This window comes from Ictalurus furcatus, chromosome 2 (genome assembly GCF_023375685.1).
Source record: "Ictalurus furcatus strain D&B chromosome 2, Billie_1.0, whole genome shotgun sequence".
NCBI lineage: Eukaryota > Metazoa > Chordata > Actinopteri > Siluriformes > Ictaluridae > Ictalurus > Ictalurus furcatus.
In genome coordinates, this window is record NC_071256.1 from 16,998,512 (window position 1) to 17,018,537 (window position 20,026).

General features: G+C 40.6%; 1 protein-coding gene across 4 annotated transcripts in view; it reads right to left on the reverse strand.

Moving 5' to 3' along the window:
- Positions 1–20,026, reverse strand: part of unc5a (unc-5 netrin receptor A) — a 225,751-nt gene that overhangs the window by 93,066 nt on the left and 112,659 nt on the right. For all 4 annotated transcript variants that reach the window (XM_053651214.1, XM_053651207.1, XM_053651198.1 and 1 more), the window contains exon 2: positions 15,255–15,476. In XM_053651214.1, the coding sequence (XP_053507189.1) occupies positions 15,255–15,476 (222 nt within the window). The remainder of the gene's footprint in view (positions 1–15,254; positions 15,477–20,026) is intronic.

Here is a 20,026-nt window from a genome sequence, read left to right on the forward strand (position 1 = left end):
CGCTTTACGGTTTCTATGATAAACTTCACATAAACGTTCAAAAACACAAACATTCAACAGTAATGGAAGGAGTCTCCAGTGTCAACGGAGTTGGAATATTTAGGAAAGTCTTTGCGGTTTCTCGGTTAAACACCAACCGTATTTGTTTTATTAAATTAGAGAGAGAAAAAAGAGAGGCATGTGATGGAACGACTATTTGTAGCTGCTATAACTTAAGTGATAACAGGAACACAACATTATATGTACCTATAAATGGATAAAAAGTACAATGTGTTGTTCTTTAATAGATAAATAGACAAACTGCTGTGGTATAAAAAGGAAGAAAGCACTTCAGGGTGTGCAGGAAAATAGGAGGGAAAATCTTTTGGGGTGGTAACAGTAACTCTGCTTTACTCAGATGTTTAGTACTGCTTGTAAAGCTTCAAACGTTGGCTCCGACCCGAGTAAGGCCATCTAACAAGGCAGCCTTGCATCTGGATTACCGCTGCCACTGACCTTGCCATCTGTTTCCGGTGCCTCATCACCAACCCTGGTCCACATCACCCACACAGACAGGATGAAATACAATGCCCATTACCTAGAGCGCTGCTAATAACGCCTTATCAATTAGCCCCATCGCTATTGATCGATGCCTTGCAGGTGGTAGAGCCCATTATGACTCATTTAGGAGTAGACTGTCCGCTTGCTTCTTCTCCGGTTTCCTCCTGTTCATTAGCGCGCGGCCTTTAGACATATCAGCTCCGTCTTAAATGACGGCTTGATCATCCTCCGATGGCCCATTAAATATCATGTTTAAGCCTGCGCTGGATGTTCTATTTGCATTTCAGAGAGAACTATTTGGTCCCTGATGTCTGATAACATTTAAACGTTTCATTTCATTGTCTTAGCGTGCTCTCGAAAATAAAAGCATCTTAAGGAAAATGTTCAAATAAACCCTGTAATATGTCAGTAAAACAACAACAACAACAAAAAAACAAAAACAACAAAAAAAAAACAGTCGGTTTGCTACAATAATTAGTAATAATATTTTTTAAATATACAAATAACATTAATATAAGTAATAAATTATAAAAAATAATAATTAATAATAATTGTATTAATACAATTATAATTGAGATGACTTTTTAAAAATTTCACACCTACAGTACGTTTGTTAGTAAGAAATAAAAGCAGTTCTGTAGTCTTAAGTCTTAACCTCGTTATTTGCCCATCTTGTGAGCAATTAAGCTGAAATTATTTAGGCTCCTACATGCTGGCAGCGACAATAAGTCTGAGAAGTGAAAATGATTCTTTAGCAGCTTGTTTCAGATTTGGCCTCAGCTTCCCCACTCGGTTAGTCATGAGTAGGTCATTCATTTCTTAGTATGTTTTCTCCACACTCAAGTCCGAAAAGAAAGATCTTGAGGCTATTAAAGATTTCGCCTGGCCTGATCTTAGTGCCCGGTTTTGACAACTCCTAATGAGTGTGAACTTGAGAAAATGTAACGCTAATTAATTAGATGTTACTGTGTAAAGCATATGGGGTCGTATTAATAGATGCTTTTAGAGGAGATTTTAGCATCGAATCACTATTTTGTCAGGTATACCTAATATACAGTTACAGTTACTACCTATTCACAACTCATCAGCCATCCGTCAGTGGTCAGGGTCCACCTCCTGAGGACAGCAGTGCACATATATATCGAGTATAGATACAAGGCAGGTATTAATGAGTGTGAATTTGGTTTGCCGGAAAAAATAAGACAACTAAACAATACGTAAAGAATAATACGAGGCAGGCTATGCTATTACAGGAAAATAATCAACTCCAGGGAAGTGTGATATGCCCCGATGCAAAGGTATCACCCTGAAGTGGATTATTTTCCTATAATAGTGTGGTCCAAAGTGTTTGATTCCTCTTACACCAGGTTAATAAGGTTCACACGGCTTGTACTACTAGATAGACTCTGGACTTTTTTTCTTTGATCGTCTTTTTAGTTGGATAAAAATGTCATAACGCTTGCTTGTTTGGTAAAACCGCAGCTTTCACAATAAATAAATAAATAAAAATCACATACACTGTAAACACAATATGGTAAACAGTATCAATATAATAAACAAAGCAATCCTAACTAGTTTTGTATGTAATTATGTATGTAATCTGTAAGTATTTAGCCTACATTGACCACCATTTTAAAGATTTAGTTAGGCCATGATAAAAAATGTCAGTACACAGACTGCTGCCATGCCTTAAGGGTAGTGTTGCCTTCTGAGAGCTTTTTATCAACAGTATAATATGAGGCAAAAAGTGTACACATGCCCAGCAAAGTCAATACGCAGTACATGCTGCATTCTGCCCTAGAGGCAGCCGGGCCTTTAGGTCACTTGGTAGGGTGTTGGATTATGATGTGTATTGGTCCTGCTCCAGGAACTCTTGCATTACACAGTTGAGGTGACCCAGATCAACATCTGCTGATGGGTATCAGCCAAAACATACTACCTAGGAACCTACTTTCTATTAGCACGACATATTACTACACTATTCCTTTAGGTCATGTACAGTGCGGTGGTCGCCCAACATCACTGAGAGCCCTGTGCAGCAGAATGATATCTTTAGAATATCTAAGTAGCTAACTGCAACATGATCATCACTATTCTCTAAGATGTGATTCTAAGAAGCAAAGGTTATAGAGGGTATGCATGTGATGTCACGGTAGGTGGAACACGCCGCGAAAAAGCTGTTGTGTGATCAACTGTGCTAATCGATTCAACAAGAACTCTGAGCTATCTTTTTACAGAAACCATTCAGTCCTTTTTTACTAAGTAGAGCAGTGTAAGCGTAAGTTTTATTATTTTGCCATGTGGTATTCATGGTGTACAATGATGAATAATTTGCTACATGTTTCTTTTTAAACGCTGCCTGTTTCCATTTATGAATGGGGGGGGGGGGTGTTAGGGGGTCATTCATTCACTGACTGTGTTTTACCTTCACAAATATATATAATGTTAGTAAGTGGAAGAAGTGTTAGCTACAAACTAGCTAAATTATGGTTTACCAGATAAAATTATATCATAAAATAAAAATATTTGTACATACAACAAGAATGTTTATTGGTGTTCTTGTCACTTTAATTTCTCCAACAAATCCCGCCTTGAAGTAGGACCAAGCGTCAAGGCTTTTGTGTGCCTTCAGGCTTTGCTTAGTGCATTTCCCCAGCATAGAAATCAGGTACCTATAAATGTTGGGAAAACCAATTTCTGGCCACATGCCAATGTCCATGGACCACAGGTTCTTGGGCAAATTGTAAGAGTCACTGTTGAGTCCAAGTGCCTTTAAATTAAGCTGATAATCGTTAGTTATACTGGCGTTTTCCCAGCTTCCCCTATTAAACCCAGCCGACTCACACTCAGTCCAGCCGAGGGGGGCGTGTTCCGGCGGGAAAGTGACGTCACCGCCTACCCTCTATACACTGAACCCTCAATAGATCCTTGATTCAAGCAAATTGTGCTTCTGCTTTTGTTTTCAGTAGCCTCTTTTTGTGATTGCTTTGTTTTCCCTGAATATGTGCACCCGTTCCATGTTTCTCCTTAATAAATCTGTGTACATATACTCTGTATTTCCCTGTCTTCGCAAAGTCTTACCATGCATTTGCTATTAATTCTGACCCAAGATATTATGTCATTGTTTGTGCTTCTTAGGGTTTCCTAGGGTGCTTTCACACATATTAGTCTGTTTGATGAGTCTGAATCAATATTTATTCATATTTATTTTGCTTGCTTGCTATTTGGTTTGGTTTCACACTGTACACAATAATAATAATAACAATAATAACAATAATAATAATAATAATAATAACAATAAAACTTTCCCTCCTTCATTCATTGGTCAGAAATGCTGCAACAGAAAATAGGAAACATATCACTACATTCACATGCACTCAGAGCCGACCTTAATCAATTATTATTATTATTATTATTATTATTATTATTATTATTATTATTTTAACTTGGGATTCAACCAAGGTGTTTGGTTCCCATCCAGCAAAACTTTCAGAAAGTCAGAAAGAAGAAACAGAGTTTGATCAAGTTTTAGAAGTTTCGTAAAAGCGAGTTTTTTGCCCTGATCTTGATCCTTCACTCTATAAGTGCATGAACAAGAGGGATGATTGTCCAAGAGAGACGTCTCACTACTGATCACACAAAAGTCACGTTTAATCAAAAGGATTAGAGTTGAGATTTGAGTCGAGAAAGGACTTAATTACAGTGTTCAGAGAGAGTGGACAGGACAGCAATAGCTCTCACCAATTTCAGAGAATTGCCTATAATTCCCTCTCCTTCAGGCATTTCCATCCACTCTCCTCATGCATGCTCTTGCTCGCCTTGGGACCAAGACTCACTTTCCATAACAAAAAACCTGTAAGTAAGACAGTTAAGCAAGCTAGCAAGAATGGCCTTTTCATGAAGAAATTCTTCAGCATTGCAGTTTCCTTTGCAACAGGTGGGTGACAAATGAAAGGAAAATCTGTTGCTATGCTGTAAGGGGCAGTTATTTGTACTGGCATGGCTCGAGGGAAGCATCACTGCAAATCAATACAAAGCATTTCTGACTGATCGCCTTTACCCTACACCGAAACATTTCTATCCTTATAGGCGGGGTCTCTTCCATTATGACTCCACCCCCATGTCTATGCCTCAAGGGTTCGCTGAATGGTTTGATGAGGATGAAAATGGTGGAACTCATATGCTATGACTTTCACAATCGCCAGATCTCAACCTTTTTGAACACCTATGAGGGATTTTGAAGCTACATGTTAAACAGCATGTTCCATCGCCACCACTTGCTCAAGATTTGTTCAGAAGTTTAAGTAGCCATTTGCAGCGTGACTTTAACATGTTCTACATAGTAATAAACGCTAATATGTGTTTCTAAGGGCCATAAATGTATAGTTACCCCTCAGTATATCAGTATTTCAACAGACGCAAGACTGAAGAATGGAGTTCTTTAGATCTTGTTTTTATGTATTTATTTTATTGAGAAGATCAATGTAGCATTGTAGTGATTAGTCAAACTGATCAAATATACAGGAGAAAGGAAAGGTAAGTGCAGGGATTTCTGCTCAGTGAGAATGTCCTTGATTTACAATAAACGCACTTTGTCATGAGCAGCAGTGTTGATGAAAGTGTCCTTTAAAAGAGAAGCAACCCTTTTGTTATATCAGACTTATTCAGTTTTCTCATTAAAATGGCAAACAGTTTTACTCAATGCAGTGTGCAAAACAAACTCTAACTAAATTATAATAAACAGAACATTTATTAGCAAAACTGCTGCACACAGCAGAAAAAGAACTGCCATCCTGTATAATCAGAAAATAAGATATCTCTTTTCAGGCCAGATTTGTAGTAAAATAAATAAATAAATAAATAAATAAGGCTTGTTTCTGATGCTTTCACTCATCACTCAGGGACACTTCACTCATGTGACATCACTCAGCCCCAGACCACACTTGAGACAACCTCCTGACCCATCTGGATCTTTACCTATCCCCTTGCTGGGTAATTATGTAATGGATAATTACTCGATGATGGGTAATTATTCCTGCCCCATTCAAATCCTATGCCAGCCATCCTGAGTCCCACAAAATAATGTCCTGTCTGGATCCTACTCCAACCATTATAAGAGCCAATGAGCTCCTGTTTCATCCAGATTGTACTCCTGTCCTTCTCAGGCCTACAAGCTTTTGCGATCATCCTCTCTCCTACTCTTGTCAACCTGAGGCCCAAAAGCTTGTGCCACATCTGGATCCTTACATATTAATATCTTGATGCATCCTGCTGATGGGTAATAATTACTCTTGCTCTATTTGAATCCTATACCAGCCATGCACAGGCCCTCACAATAATGCTCCAATTTGGATCCTTCTAATGCCAGCCTGAGGCCCCATCTAGATCCTACTCCTGACATCCTGAGGTCAACAAGCTCTTGCCTCATCTAGTTCCTAGTCTTGCCATCCTGAGGTCAACCAGCTCCTAGCACATCTAATTCCTAGTCTTGCCATCCTGAGGTCAACCAGCTCCTAGCACATCTAATTCCTAGTCTTGCCATCCTGAGGTCAACAAGCTCCTGGCATATCTAGTTCCTTCTCCTGCCCCATTCAAATTATACTCCTGCCTGCTTCTGCTACCATCCTGATCCTACATCTTGAGACCTACAGGCTCCTGATACCTCTTCATTGATTGACTGCTGACTGTGATCTCTCCTTCAACAACAACAATACACTGATTCCAGTGATTAGCATACTGCTACCCACGATTCACGAATCCCAAAGCCAGCCAAAGGGGAGTAGGATCCCCCTATTGTATCACAAGGTTTCTTTCCCCTTTCCACCATCCTGTGGAGGTTTCCTCACCAGTGCTCCCACTGGCTTGCACACCGATGGTTAAGGCACTGATGGCTGCAAAACTGCTTTGAAACAATCTGTTCGGCTTTAAAAAATAAAACTCTACTAATGTATAATAAATATCTCTTTCGCATCTCATCAAAACATCCCAGCTCTGCATGTGAGGAGTAAAAAACACACCCGTCTCTGGATGAGAGGAAATTATTGTCATTAAGAAATTAAATGAAAGTCAAGAAATCTGTTCTGCAGGAACTTAACTAATTTATTTGATAAATGCGCTGCACTTTGATTTTGAATTAGGAAGTATGAACAAAAAATTCATGCCTGAAAACCCGAACAAATGAATCTAAATTAAGTGGTGCAAAGCGAATGTGGAATCTCTAATTAGGAGATAAGATCTTAGACAACATTCAATTAGAACCTGCATTTAATATTCATGACTCTTTCTGTGGAATACACTCCGCAATGCTCTCTGTAAAGAGACGCTTATTCGACTTGTTTGCTTTTTTCATGCTATGCAAAGTGCCATGTTAGCTGAACACGCACAGTGCTATACAAGCTGAAGACGTTCTCAGGTATGACAGATTGCAGAAGATCAGAGCTGCTCTGCTAAAAAAAAAAAAACTGAGATAATGTTTGAAAGACACTCGAAACGATTTCAGCACGATAACATGACCGAGCGTAATGTGTGCAGGGCTCGGCAGAGGGAAAAGCATCTTGAACGCACACCTGAGGTGGCAGCCGGATGATGGGTAATTACACCTGGAGTGGAACGAGGGCTGTGCAGGCCTAATTCACGCAAATGTGCTGTCAGCATTGATTCCTCTCTGGGCGGATATGTCTTCATCACGGCCTTGTCTTGAGATTATCTCATCATCCTATTGGGGAGCAAGTACAAACAATGTCCCAAGGATGTGCTCAGACTGAGAGATTGAGAGATCTTAGTGGACAGGTAATGAGAAGTGATAGGCTACGTGGTGAGAATTGATATTGGGAATTTATTTCATATATATTACAACATCAACAATATTGTTTACCAACTGTTTGAGGGGCTGCAGGTAAAAACAGAGGCTTGTCATAAAAATGGAGGAAAACAACTTGCCAAAGCAGCATGTATAATGAAAAACAAGCCCAGGAAGATCAGAATGCCTGAGGCTTTTGCTATCTTTCGTTCAGAACAGACTGCCCCAACCTTCTCGCTGTCTCAAAGACCCAAATATTCCAACTAGCTGATATGATGAAGAGCAAGACTGCTCGTCGAGGGATGCCGTGTCCGCAGGCATTTCGAACCCTTATTGCACTAATTAGGCTCCTGTGTTTATTAAGGAGATGAACGTATCAGTGGAGATGTCGCTCTTGAATTTGTTGTGCAAAATGGCTTGGTGTAAAAATGAAAAAAAAAAAAAATAGGTGTATATGCTGCATTCGCGTTACCTCGAAATTGAAAATGAATCACACAAAGTCGGGGGGAGTAAGTTGTAAGCCACAACCTAGCCAAGTAACTGTGATGAGTGATGTATATTTACTACTTCAAAACAGTGTTATAGATTTAACAAACTAATAACAAACTATGGCCCTGTTTACACTATTGCGCTTTCGTTTTAAAAACTTTTTCTATGGTTACACTTGTCATCTACACTGCTCCAGAGTTTACGACCCTCGAAAACGGAGACTTTTGGAAACACCGAAGACCTCGTTTTACTTCGAAAACTCCAGGCTTACGTTTCGGTGTAAACAGACCAAAATGAAGACTTTTGAAAACGAAGGCGTGGCTTCGCCCACATTCGCCCCCTGATTGATTCTTCTGGATCATTGTGTATCCTTCCCTGATTCGTCAAGCCCCTACTTTATGACCATTACACTACCTTGATCGTATCCACAACAACACGGAGACTGAACCGCAAGCTTTGCTAGCTTTGTCATCATTCTTAGCAGCCATTGTGCAGTTATATTCTGTATTTCATAACACTGCAGCTGCCTACATGCGCAAGACGCAAGTAATCGGCAACAAATCTCATTTCAAGCAGAGTAAACCCTATATGGAACACCAGATTTAAGTTAAATCAAAGTTAGAGTCTTTTTTAACAAGATAGCTTAGAAACATCTGATGATCAGGGCCGATTATATCCTGTCAATCAAAAGTGGGCAGGAAAACACATAGATTTGGTGCTGTGTGTAAAGAAGATGTCTCTCGTGTGGAATGACGACAAAACTGCAGTTTGTAAGCTTTTTATAAATTTTACACTGGAAGTGAGCAGCAGTGAAACAGGAGTTTCGGCCTTGAGCCACTTTTTTTTTTGCCTTGCTGCTCAAGCTGCTCATGCCAGTACACGGTTGAAAGATTTCAATGAAGTTGAGAATGAAGTATATATTGCACAGAAAAATATATTTGAAGTGTAGTATATTTCATATACAGTTAATGTTAATATATAAAACAGTTTATATTATATATTACCAGTTTGATGTTCAGTGATGAAGTAGAAATGCTTTTGTTTGTGGTGAGTGAATGTGAGACTAACGGGAGTTTTTTTAGAATTCAGTCAATGTTGATAGGATATAATAACATTCAATAAGTTAAGAAATCTTACTTTAATCTTCAGAATTTAATTCATGTGTTAATGTTAATTAGAGTAATGTGTTTTCTGTTTATGAGACCAGTTACTGTGAAACAACTTGTTGAAATGGAGAGAATAAAGTTTTTATTTGCATTTCTTTCAGAATTGTGGAATTAATTATTATTAATTTAAAAGAAGGCATAAAAGGCAGAACTATCGGTATCGGTTATCGGTATCGGCCGATATCACTCTGAATAATCGGTTATCGGTATCGGCTGAGAAATTTTGTATCAGTGCATCTCTAAAAAAATCATTTGGTTTGTCCACCAAACAAGTCGTTATGTAAGCTGTTACCATAGAAACGATAACGTATTGGAACGAGTGCAGAAATATAAACATAACTACTGCCCGAGCCGATTGAGGAAATGAATCAAGACCAATCAGAATAGAGAATTGAAAAAATATAGGCTACACACTCTCACTGAGAAACGCTTCCTCCTTTTGAACCTCTTTGTTGTGATTCATGCAATCTGCCTCTAAAGAAAGGATGTACTGTATGTATACAGCATATATCACTTTAGTTGTATTTGTACTGAGAATGAAAGCTCTTGAAACACTGATTAAAACCGCAAGCGTATGCATGTGACTCTTTTCACGTCTCAGTATTTCAAAAAGCTCGGTGCTGTACATGGAAGGATACAAAGCGACAACGAGAAGCTCCACTGCACCGATCTATGTAGTCATTATAAAGCCTGTTCTTGCCTGTTCTGTCCTCTGGCTACCCCTGCTAGAACAGCAGTAATGGTGTTTTTTCTCGAGCCCAGAAAAGAAAACAAGTGAGAAACTTGAACTGCTGAGCGCAGGTGTTTTTTTTGTGATGCAGAAGGATGCATTGCCATTGGCAGGTACTGATGAAACTGTGTGGAAGACGCATGGTGACATGCTCGGCCTGCGTCTTAAACGTGTCTCACAAACAGGAGACACGTCGTGATGTGTCTAAATCAAAACTCAACACCCAGCAAGATAAATACAGATTATCTACTACGGAGTTACTTTTCTTATGTAAATGTAACAATTTCATAAACCTGTAACTATGAGTACAACCTAGGAGTACAAATCCTAATCCAAATCCCTACATCCATCCATTTTCTGTCCCGCTTATCCTACTCAGGGTCGCAGGGGAGCCTGGAGCCTATCCCAAGGGACTTGTGGCACAAGGCAGGGGACACCCTGGATGGGGTGCAAACCTATCACTGGGCACACTCACACACACATTCACACACTATGGACAATGTAGAGATGCCAATCAGCTTACAACGCATGTCTTTGGACTGGGGGAGGAAACCGGAGTACCTGGAGGAAACCCCTGAAGCACATGCAGACTCCGTGCACACAGGGCAGAGGTGGGATTCGAACCCCCAACCCCAGAGGTGCGAGGCAAACATAAACTCAATGGTTTTGACTGGATGTTTTTTGTTTTGAGCTTTTGGGCTTGATCTACGACGAGGGGGTTGGGCTTAAACAAAATGTTGCGTCTACAAACTACGGACATAACTCTACACATGACATCGTAGTCTGCAAATTGTGACGCAAACTACACAAACTGAATGTGTGAACGATTCGCAAATATAACATGAGAAGCTCAAATACTACATTTTTGATACGAGTTACAAGTTTGTGATTCGTAATCACGCGCAATTACTCTGGACATGAGATGAACTCAATAATTCACACGTCTTTTTACTTTTCATCTTCAAATGAATGTAGATTAAGTGGGTTTTCTTTTGCGGACTGTTTTGTAATGGGTTGAGGGGTGTGGTCTAAGCTGAGATGGCTGGGCGAAAATTTGACACAAAAACTTACCAAAGATTTGGGATAAAACAAACAAACAAATAAATCAATCAATCATGTACAACTCCATAAGTTTGGATTTTTATTCATTTATATTTTCAAAATATCCAGTAAACAAAGTCTACACATCAGCCGTATGTAGCTTGAAGACACCTCGTGGGGTTTCATTTCAATCTCCAACCACAATTATTGTAAATCAACTATGTCATTCATTATTTTCTTATATAACATCGCGCCCTGTTATGTTTTATTCCTTACTTAATGTCTTATTATGGCATTGACAGATATTAAACTGTAATTCTATCACATTACACTACATTCAGTAGAGAATGGCGGGTTTTGTTAGCGAACAGCCAAACTGCCTGGGGCTTGTTGTCATTAGCAGCCAGTGCGATAGTGCTGCATGCTTAATGAGATGTCCTCGTAAACATGACAGCTTTATGGTCCAAATTGTGTTCCTTTAACGACAAAAAACTCAGCTGGCGGAAAGAGGGGCATAACTTGCTATCGACAAGCCGCTATTCAAGCAAAAGAAAGGAAGGACAGGGAAAGGACAAGAGGCTCATCAGGAATGCTGTTAAATTAACACACCAGAGTCTGTTTGGACAAAACATGAAGTAATATACACGCCTGATAAACAACAGGCTCATAAAAACAAACAGTTTAATAGGTCCGTGTTACAGACAGGTGATGTGATGGGGGCAGGTCTCAGCGTCGCCTCCTCATGAAGCAGACAGGTTCTTTCTCTCGCTGTTATTTGGACATCAGCCCTACACAATCAGCTCTTAAGCTCCAAACTAGAGGGGTTTAAGTTTCTTCATCGAGTGATGGATATTATGCCTATACACTTCGCTCCACAGGATTCATCCGCAAATACACAAACATCTGCCATTTTCCCTTTTCTGAATGCTGACCACGGCAAGAGAGAGAGAGAGAGAGAGTGAGAGAGAGAGAGAGAGAGAGAGAGAGAGATTGTGGGAAAGAGTATCTCTTTTCCCCACTGTCCAACATGGGATACAGATCGTGTACGAATACCAGTTCAGTGACCACCAAGAAAGCAGCAGATATAAAAAGACAGATTTACCAAAAGAGGAAGGACTCTGTGATCACGGTATGACAGGTCATGCTGAGAAAAAGATATACTTCAGTCCCAGGGAAGCTAAATCCGCTTTCTAATGAGGTCAATGTTGGTTTTGAGACAACAGTGCAGATAAAGTATGAACTGTTAGCAGGGTTAGGAGGGTAACTTTAAAAATTTATCCTGTTACAGTTACAAATTACTTCATAAAAAATGTAATCAGTAACGTAATCCAAGTATCATACTAATGAAAGTAATGTAATCTGATTAGTTTTTAATTACTTCAAGGCCACATATGTGAATAAAGTCAAGAGATAAGGAATATGACCTAAAATACTTTTATTTAGAGCTTATTTTAGAGCTTAAAACACATTTGAATGGCCATGTAATACAAAGCAATGTGATAACATGAAATTAAAAATGACCTTATATGGTCATGAGCATTGTTTCGACTCTGGACAGCTTCATTTGCTGCTATTGTCAAGCAACTGTTAGACGCTGTACATAACAGCGCTTCACCTTCGCGCCTTCGCTGAGAGTTGGTTAATGGTTGAAAGGCAGGAATTTGGCCAATAGTTGCTGCAAATCTTTTAGAATCGACCAACTGGTGTGCGAGAAGGCGGGAATTACAGAGAGGGGTTAAAGCAATGCAAATATGCACACACACGATGCAGTATTAGACCATAAGCACATCATAATGAAACTAAAGCCGAATCCCGGACGTTTCCCGGAAATTTCTCCCGAATTAACTTTGTACAAAATTTAATTACACATGCATCAGGAGGTTGCTCATGTGAGTCACGACTGGTGAGAGAGAACCAGAACGATAATCAAGCAGCTGTCTATATTGTGTTATGTCAAAAGATTCATTTCTTTGTTTTTAAATGAAAACAAAAATTTATCATGATAGTATTCCCATTTTTTACAAAATGTACCTGTAATCTGATCACTTTGTTTCTGACATAACTTTAACAGATTACAGTTACCAGTTTTTTGTATCTGATTACGTAACACTGTTACATGTATTCCGTTACTCCCCAAACCTGACTGTTAGTGACTTCCCAATGTCTACAAGTACTTTGCTAATAAACTAGTGACGGAAAGCAAACTAGAGAAAGACAACAAACTAGCGAAGGAAAGCAGACTAGTGAGAGAATCCTATAGTAATAATTCTATTGTACTTTGGCACCAGGTTACCTATAGACGGTTCTCCCTGGTTGTGCAGTTACCTACATGTTGTAGGTGCGGCTGTGGCTCAGGTGGTAGAGTGGGTTGTCCACATGCCGAAGTGTCCTTAGGCAAGACACTGAACCCCAAGTTGCTCCCGATGGCACGTTAGCACCTTGCATGGCAGTTCTGCTACCATTGATGTGTGTGTGAGTGTGTGTGTGTGTGAATGGGTGAATGAGACACAGTGTAAAGCGCTTTGTAGAACCGCTAAGGTTAAAAAAAAGCGCTACATAAGTGCAGACCATTTACCATTTGTAGAGAAAATAAAGACACTAGCCAGACTCGGAGTATATCTTTTACGTGCAGCGTGAGAACGGACCACTACAGTTTACAACCACGATGCTGGCTAATGACTTTGCAAAAAAAGAAATGCGCTAGACTGTACATCTTCGTTAAAAGAGGATCCTAATCATAAAACACCTTAGTTCCCAGGCAAACAAAGCAGCACACTAGAGCTTTTACTTGCCCTAACAGACTTATTGATTTGTGATTGAGTATAGTATGTCTTCAGTATGAATCAATTTTATCAATTTTGTGTCCTAATGATTTAACCCGTGGTGCGTGTTTGATGGCATTGTAGTGGAGTTTGATGGTCATACATGTGTCCCATGACCTCTGACTGTGGCTTTGTGGTAAAAAAAAAACCCCCAAAAAACTGTGGTTTAATGAACAACAGTTCAATAAATCTAGTTGATTTCTGTTATATTTCTGTGTCCTGTATTTCAGGCTGCCTGCCAAGTAACCAGGAAGCACTCACACACACACACACACACACACACACACACACACACACATATAAATAGCATTTATGGTGATTTAGATTCAGGTAACAATCTTCCTGAACCAATAAGATTAACCAATTAGATCCTGATGGGAACTCATTCCAATGTGGTGGTAAAACACAGAAAATCAGGCTTGCCATCAGTGGTAATGAATCACAACCACGCAAAAACAGGCTGTCCACCCACAGACATCCCTGATTAAACCTCTGGGGAGTAAAAAAAAAACAAAACAAAAACAAACCTACGCTTTTTGGGGGGGAAAGCAGCAAAAATTGTGTCGTATTTCTTTAAAACAATGCAGTCTTTTATAACCCTGATAATGCAACATCACTTCTTTGTTTGGGGAGGAGGATAGAAAAAAAAAGCACCTAAGTTTGCGGATAGGGGAAATTGGATAGACCTGACTTATTATTTATGCCTTTCTTCCGAGGATAAAGCCACTGTCAACGCTAAGCCCGTAACGGCACAACACATTCAAACAGTCCTAACTGCGAACAAAAACCTAAGCTAAGTCTTATGCACAATAAAGGTTGCAGCCACGGTGTAAATTGGTTTGGAAGAGTGCCTAAGCTTTCCGCTGCTTCTGTCTAGTGAAAGAATGCGTTTCGGAAAAAAATAAATAAAAAAGAGCGTCCTCCTTTTGTGCACCCGCTCCTTCTTTTGTATATCGAGTTTCCCGAATGCGGCGGGCCCGGATCCACGTTTCTAAACCTCAAACGCACTACTCCACTATTTCCGAGCGCTACGGCGGAACATTTTTGATGGCTAGTCAAGGTGTCAATCACATTAATCTCTAGGCAGCGCTGACTGTTCTCCATCCCCGACCCAGGAACCGTCTATTTCGACTAGCTTGGTTTAAACAGAGCTCTTGGCCAGACATCAATTTCTTGTAATTGGCCCTTTGAAATTCAATCGCCAAGCACTCATTTTTCAAAACTTCCCACTTTAAAACTCTGTTAGGACACAAACCTGACATTATGATGCATCTCGCGAGTAGCCAAAGTCTGACTGCACTATAAGAACTGTTGTTTTAATGTCACAAGTGATGGAAAAGTAATGCAATTTCACATTATGTGTCTTATAATCCCATCATTCTTCACTAATGTAAGTGTAAAAATGTGGTTGAAAGCAGTAGGGGCGATAATGTCAGATGTTACACGACAGCAGGAGATGATTTCTCGAATAGCTAAATGAAATAATAACAGGTTTAATTGTTTATTAGCCTTTTTTGGAGCACTTGTGAAGAAAAAAGCAGTTCCTGGAATTGAACGGAAATCGTTGCAGCAAAGCGAAAGAGCTATAGATTCTACTGTATGTAAAACCTACAAGCTGAAAAAAAAACATCCAAAAGAACTTTAAAAGAGTTGAAATTATTTTTTACCTGTAGCTGGATCGACGGTGCGCTCGATCAAATGGTCGTCCTGGTGCACCCACTCTCCGTTACACTTGAAGTAGATCTGAGTGGCGGGAGTCGATCGGCAGGTCAACGTCACCGGCTTGTTCTTCACGATGTAGACGTCATCCGGCTCCACCAGGAAGTGGGGCAGCAGGTCTGAGAAGGTGGCGGGGAGCGGGTGCGTCACTGTCGCCGTGTGTTCCGCTCCTGCGATTTACAAAGGAGAACGTGATTAGATTTCTGAAAATTCAGAACAAAAAACCAGCCCATCGTGACGAGAGGGTAACGAGCAAGGATACAAGACAATTGAATTTGATGCTCAGGAACCCTGCGGTTGGGCAGATTGATTCTGGCACGCGTTCCTCTGTGTAACGAGTAACGACGTCCAATCAGGACTGGTGAGGAACGATATCATACCAACAAAGGACGATGAAATACAGTTAGAATTATAGCCGGAGTTACTGGGATCAGTGTGTTCGGCATTTCTGTGTGTTTCAATCCCTGCATCATGATGCACACTGTGTATGGGTGTACACTGGAGGAATACACACACACACACACACACACATATATATGCAGACTTGTAAACAGGCAGAGTAAAAAGCCTGTGAGTAGTATGGCCTTGTCAGGCTTCAGCAGAAGCCATTCTTATGCCTTGCTTCCTCTCCGTTGTTAATCACAGGCTTTTAAGATCAGAGCTGATGGATTGTAGGCCATAAATCCCTCTCGCTCAATGACCACGGCACTTCAATGCACGCTCGCCAGGCTGATATTCCACGGCTCAACCCGAACGCACGAACACAACCGTCTCCGACCGACAGCTGATCGGCTTTTGATAGCGTAATTGTATTTTGATACCACCGAGGCACAAACGAAAACATGGCTTCTACCTACGATTCACAAAAGAGCATCACACGCGTCTCGTCTCAGGAGCGAGCAATGAGACGATGATTAGTCAGAGCTCTGACCCAGCGATGTGTACGCCAGCAATTCTTCTGACAAATGGCGCCCTATCGGTAATTCAGCTGCTTCATTTGTTAGGCGCAATGTTTTTCTGCTCCTTGTAATTAAGGATGAATTGCTAATTTATCCTTTTCCACCCACGTTCCAGAACAATCGGGCATCTGCTGCGCGGCGAGAGTGTTTATTCGGCGCTCGTTCCAGAGGTGACTTCAGAGCCTGCGAGACAACTAACCGTTAACAGGCATTCGGGGGGGAGATAGGTTATGGGGGCGGGGAATGAAATTTGTAAAGAAACGGCGCCAATTATGGGTGACGCATTTTGCTGCTTCATATTGACTTGCTGGAAATTTCTGGAGTGAGCGCTGCTTTCAACATGTCTCTTTTCGTCAATACATAAAACAAGCCACATTATGGCAACATTGTACTTTGGCAAACTTGAAAAAAAATAGCAGAGCGCAGGCTAGAACTAATTCACTCGCCGTAACCTAATATAGCCGAAGAGTCTGTGCTTGTGAAACCTCTGGCCTTGGAGTAAGAAAAATGTATTAAGAAGCAAAAGTGGTGACATTTTCTTCTAATTGACACCCAGGTTGCTAGCCGATATGACGATAAACGTCATATCGGCTTTAAAAACCAAAATGTTTGAAGGAATAAAGGCTTTAAAAACCAAAGGCTTTAAAAACCAAATGTTTGAAGGAATAGAACACTTGGGGGTGTGCTGTTACAGGAAACGAATCAACAGTAGACCGGTGTGATGAAGCAGAAGTTGGCGGAAATGTTCTAAAGCCTTAGCCAAGTTCCAGCTTTACCTCTGTTGCAAAACTCTGACACTGGAGACTCCTTCCAAATATGCTCAGCGATGACTCTTTAAACGTGTTTCTGTGAGTGTAAGCTGTTACTAAAAACCCTTCCAGCAAGGCACTACAGTCACAGCTGCTGTTATAGAAAATGAATCAACACTTTTGTGACCAATCAGAATCGAGCACTGAAAAGCGATTTGGTATAAGTCATATTAATGCCCTTCTTCCCATTTCCTTTTGTCATCTCGCGCCTAGCTCTGAGCTGCTAATTCATCAGATTGAAATGCGACGAGGAGCCGAGCTGCGGCTATTGAACCCCCGCTAATGTATCGTGTACGTGTTTAACTCTTAATGAAAACTAAATGTTCTGTGTCCAATGAAGGGCATACATCACTTACTGCTTTCTGTCTCATTTTGCCGCCTCCGCCTTCTCCTCTCATGCTTCTCGGTCGCGTTTTATTTATTTATTTATTTATTTATTTATTTTTGGTCCGGCCAGATAGAGAGAAAAAATAAATAAAATAAAGCCTGCATTGTGAAGAAACCATCACATTTTTACAAGCATTAACCTGCTGTACCTGCTGTACAAGCATTAACCTGCTGCTCTCTCATCAGCGAGATGGACGGGGGGTTTCCATTACAGGAGGGTTACTACAGGACGAGCACAATCAAAATGTCCACCTCGGCTCAAAATGGCTTTCATTAACCTAAAGGCGAACTCTCGCCGGACGCGGTCTACTTAATGAGTCTTAATTTAGTGCCGTGATGATTGCCATTAGCTCTCCAGGGTGACCCTTCTTTTTTTTTTACGCCAGATTCGACACGACATGGTGCTGTCCACAGGCACAAAATCCGACCCCTTTTTTCAACACGGCCTCCTGGTGTCGTGTGATATTTTGCATTTGTTTTTGGAAGATGAACTTTATTATGCCAAGAAGAATGTGATCTCAGCGTCTTTTATGGTGACATGGGTTTTGATGCCAGCTGGTGCGAGTATTTCAGAAACGGCTGATCTCATGGGATTTTCAAGCATAATATTCACTAGCATTTATGTACAATGGTGCGAAAAACACAAAAACATCAAATGGGCCCTTTATTAACAAGAGAAGCCAAAGGAGAATGGTTTGAGCTAACAGTAACTCAAATGACTACTCTTTATAACCGTGGTGAGCATAAAAGCATCTCAAAATGCACAATACGTCAAAGCTTGAGGTGGACGAGCGCCAACAGCAGAAGTCATGTCAGTTAATGTTTTCATCCGTCCATTTTCTGTACTGCTTAACCTACACAGGATCGCAGGGAGCATGGAGTCTATCCCAGGGGACTCAGGGCACAAGGAGGGGGACATTCTGGACGAGGTGCCAACCCATCTCAGTGTACAGTCGCGCACATACTCACACCACGGACAATTTAGAGATGGCAATCAGCCTACAACGCATGTCTTTGAACTGGGGGAGGAAACATTCAAAAAACATTCAAAATTACTTATGTGAAACTGTTCAAAGCAACTATGCCGTTTTTGCTTGCAAACATCATTCAATCTCTGCTACATAGCTTGCTAATGAATTAATCCAAAGTAAAATATCACCACTATTTAGCAAAGATTTCGTTCTCTGATTTGCTGCCTAAACCACTGTTAGCTACTAGTATTGATGCTAGTCTAACCTGCCATTAGCAAAAAAAACATGATTCTTAGTTAAATATATCCAGTTCATGTTAAAAACAGGCATGATTCTGTAATGGAAACACCTCCAGAACTCATTGTCTGTGAACACAGTTCATCGTGCCATCCATGAATGCTGGTTAAAGCTCTATCATGCAAAGAAGAAGCCTTATGTGGACATGATCCAGAAACGCAGTCGTCTTTCTGGGCCAAAGCTCATTTAAAATGGACTGAGGCAAAGTGAAAACTGTTCTGTGGTCAGACCAATCGAAATTTTAAATTCTTTTTGGTAACCATGGACGCCTCGTCCACTAAACTAAAGAGGACTAAAGAGGAGAGGGAGCATCCGGCTTTTTATCAGCGCTCAGTTCAAAAGCTGGCATCTCTGATGGTATGGGAGTGCATTAGTGCCTATGGAATGGGCAGCTTGCACATCTGGAAAGGCACCATCAATGCTGAAAGGTATATACAGGTTTTAGAGCAATATTTGCTTCCATCCAGATTCCATCCCATCTTTAATTCTCAGACTCTGCCTCTCTAAGATACTCTTTTTATACCCAATCATGTTACTGGCCTGTTGCCAATTAACCTAATTAGTTGCAAAATGTTCCTCCAGCTGTTTCTTTTTAGTAACAATTACCTTTCCAGCCTTTTGTTGTCCCCGTCCCAACTTTTATGAGACGTGTTGCGACCAAATTAAAGTTTACCTTATTTTTTCCTTAAAATGGTACATTTCCTCAATTTAAACATTTGATATGTTTTCTATGTTCTATTGTGAATAACATATAGGTTTATGAGATTTGCAAATCATTGCATTCTGTTGTTATTTACATTTTACACAGCTTCCCAACTTTTTTGGAATTGGGGTTGTAAAAGAAAACGTGTTTCATCAGACCAGGCCCCCTTCTTCCATTGCTCCATGTCCCTGTTCTGATGCTCACATGCCCCTTGTAGGTGCTTTCTGCAGTGGACAGGGGTCAGCATGACACTCCTTGACAGGTGACATTGTAATGAGATAATCAGTGTTATTCACTTCACCTGTCAGTGCTTTTAATGTTATGGCTGATCAGTGTATATTGTACAGTCAGTAGCTTGATGAGAGAGGTAGAAAGATACTGACTATACAGTAGATTTAATAACACCACCAGTCTGAAAACTAAAGCGCAGCATTTTCACACCTGCCTTACACGCCTCCCACATCAGAGCTCTTCAGTAGATCAGATGCAAGGAGCTGCCACCGTGCCTGGACATGATCTGGAGCATGAGGAAGTCTATACATCCTAAAGGAGGCGTCCTCGCACAAAAGGCTCAGTGTGAACATTTTTCTCTGA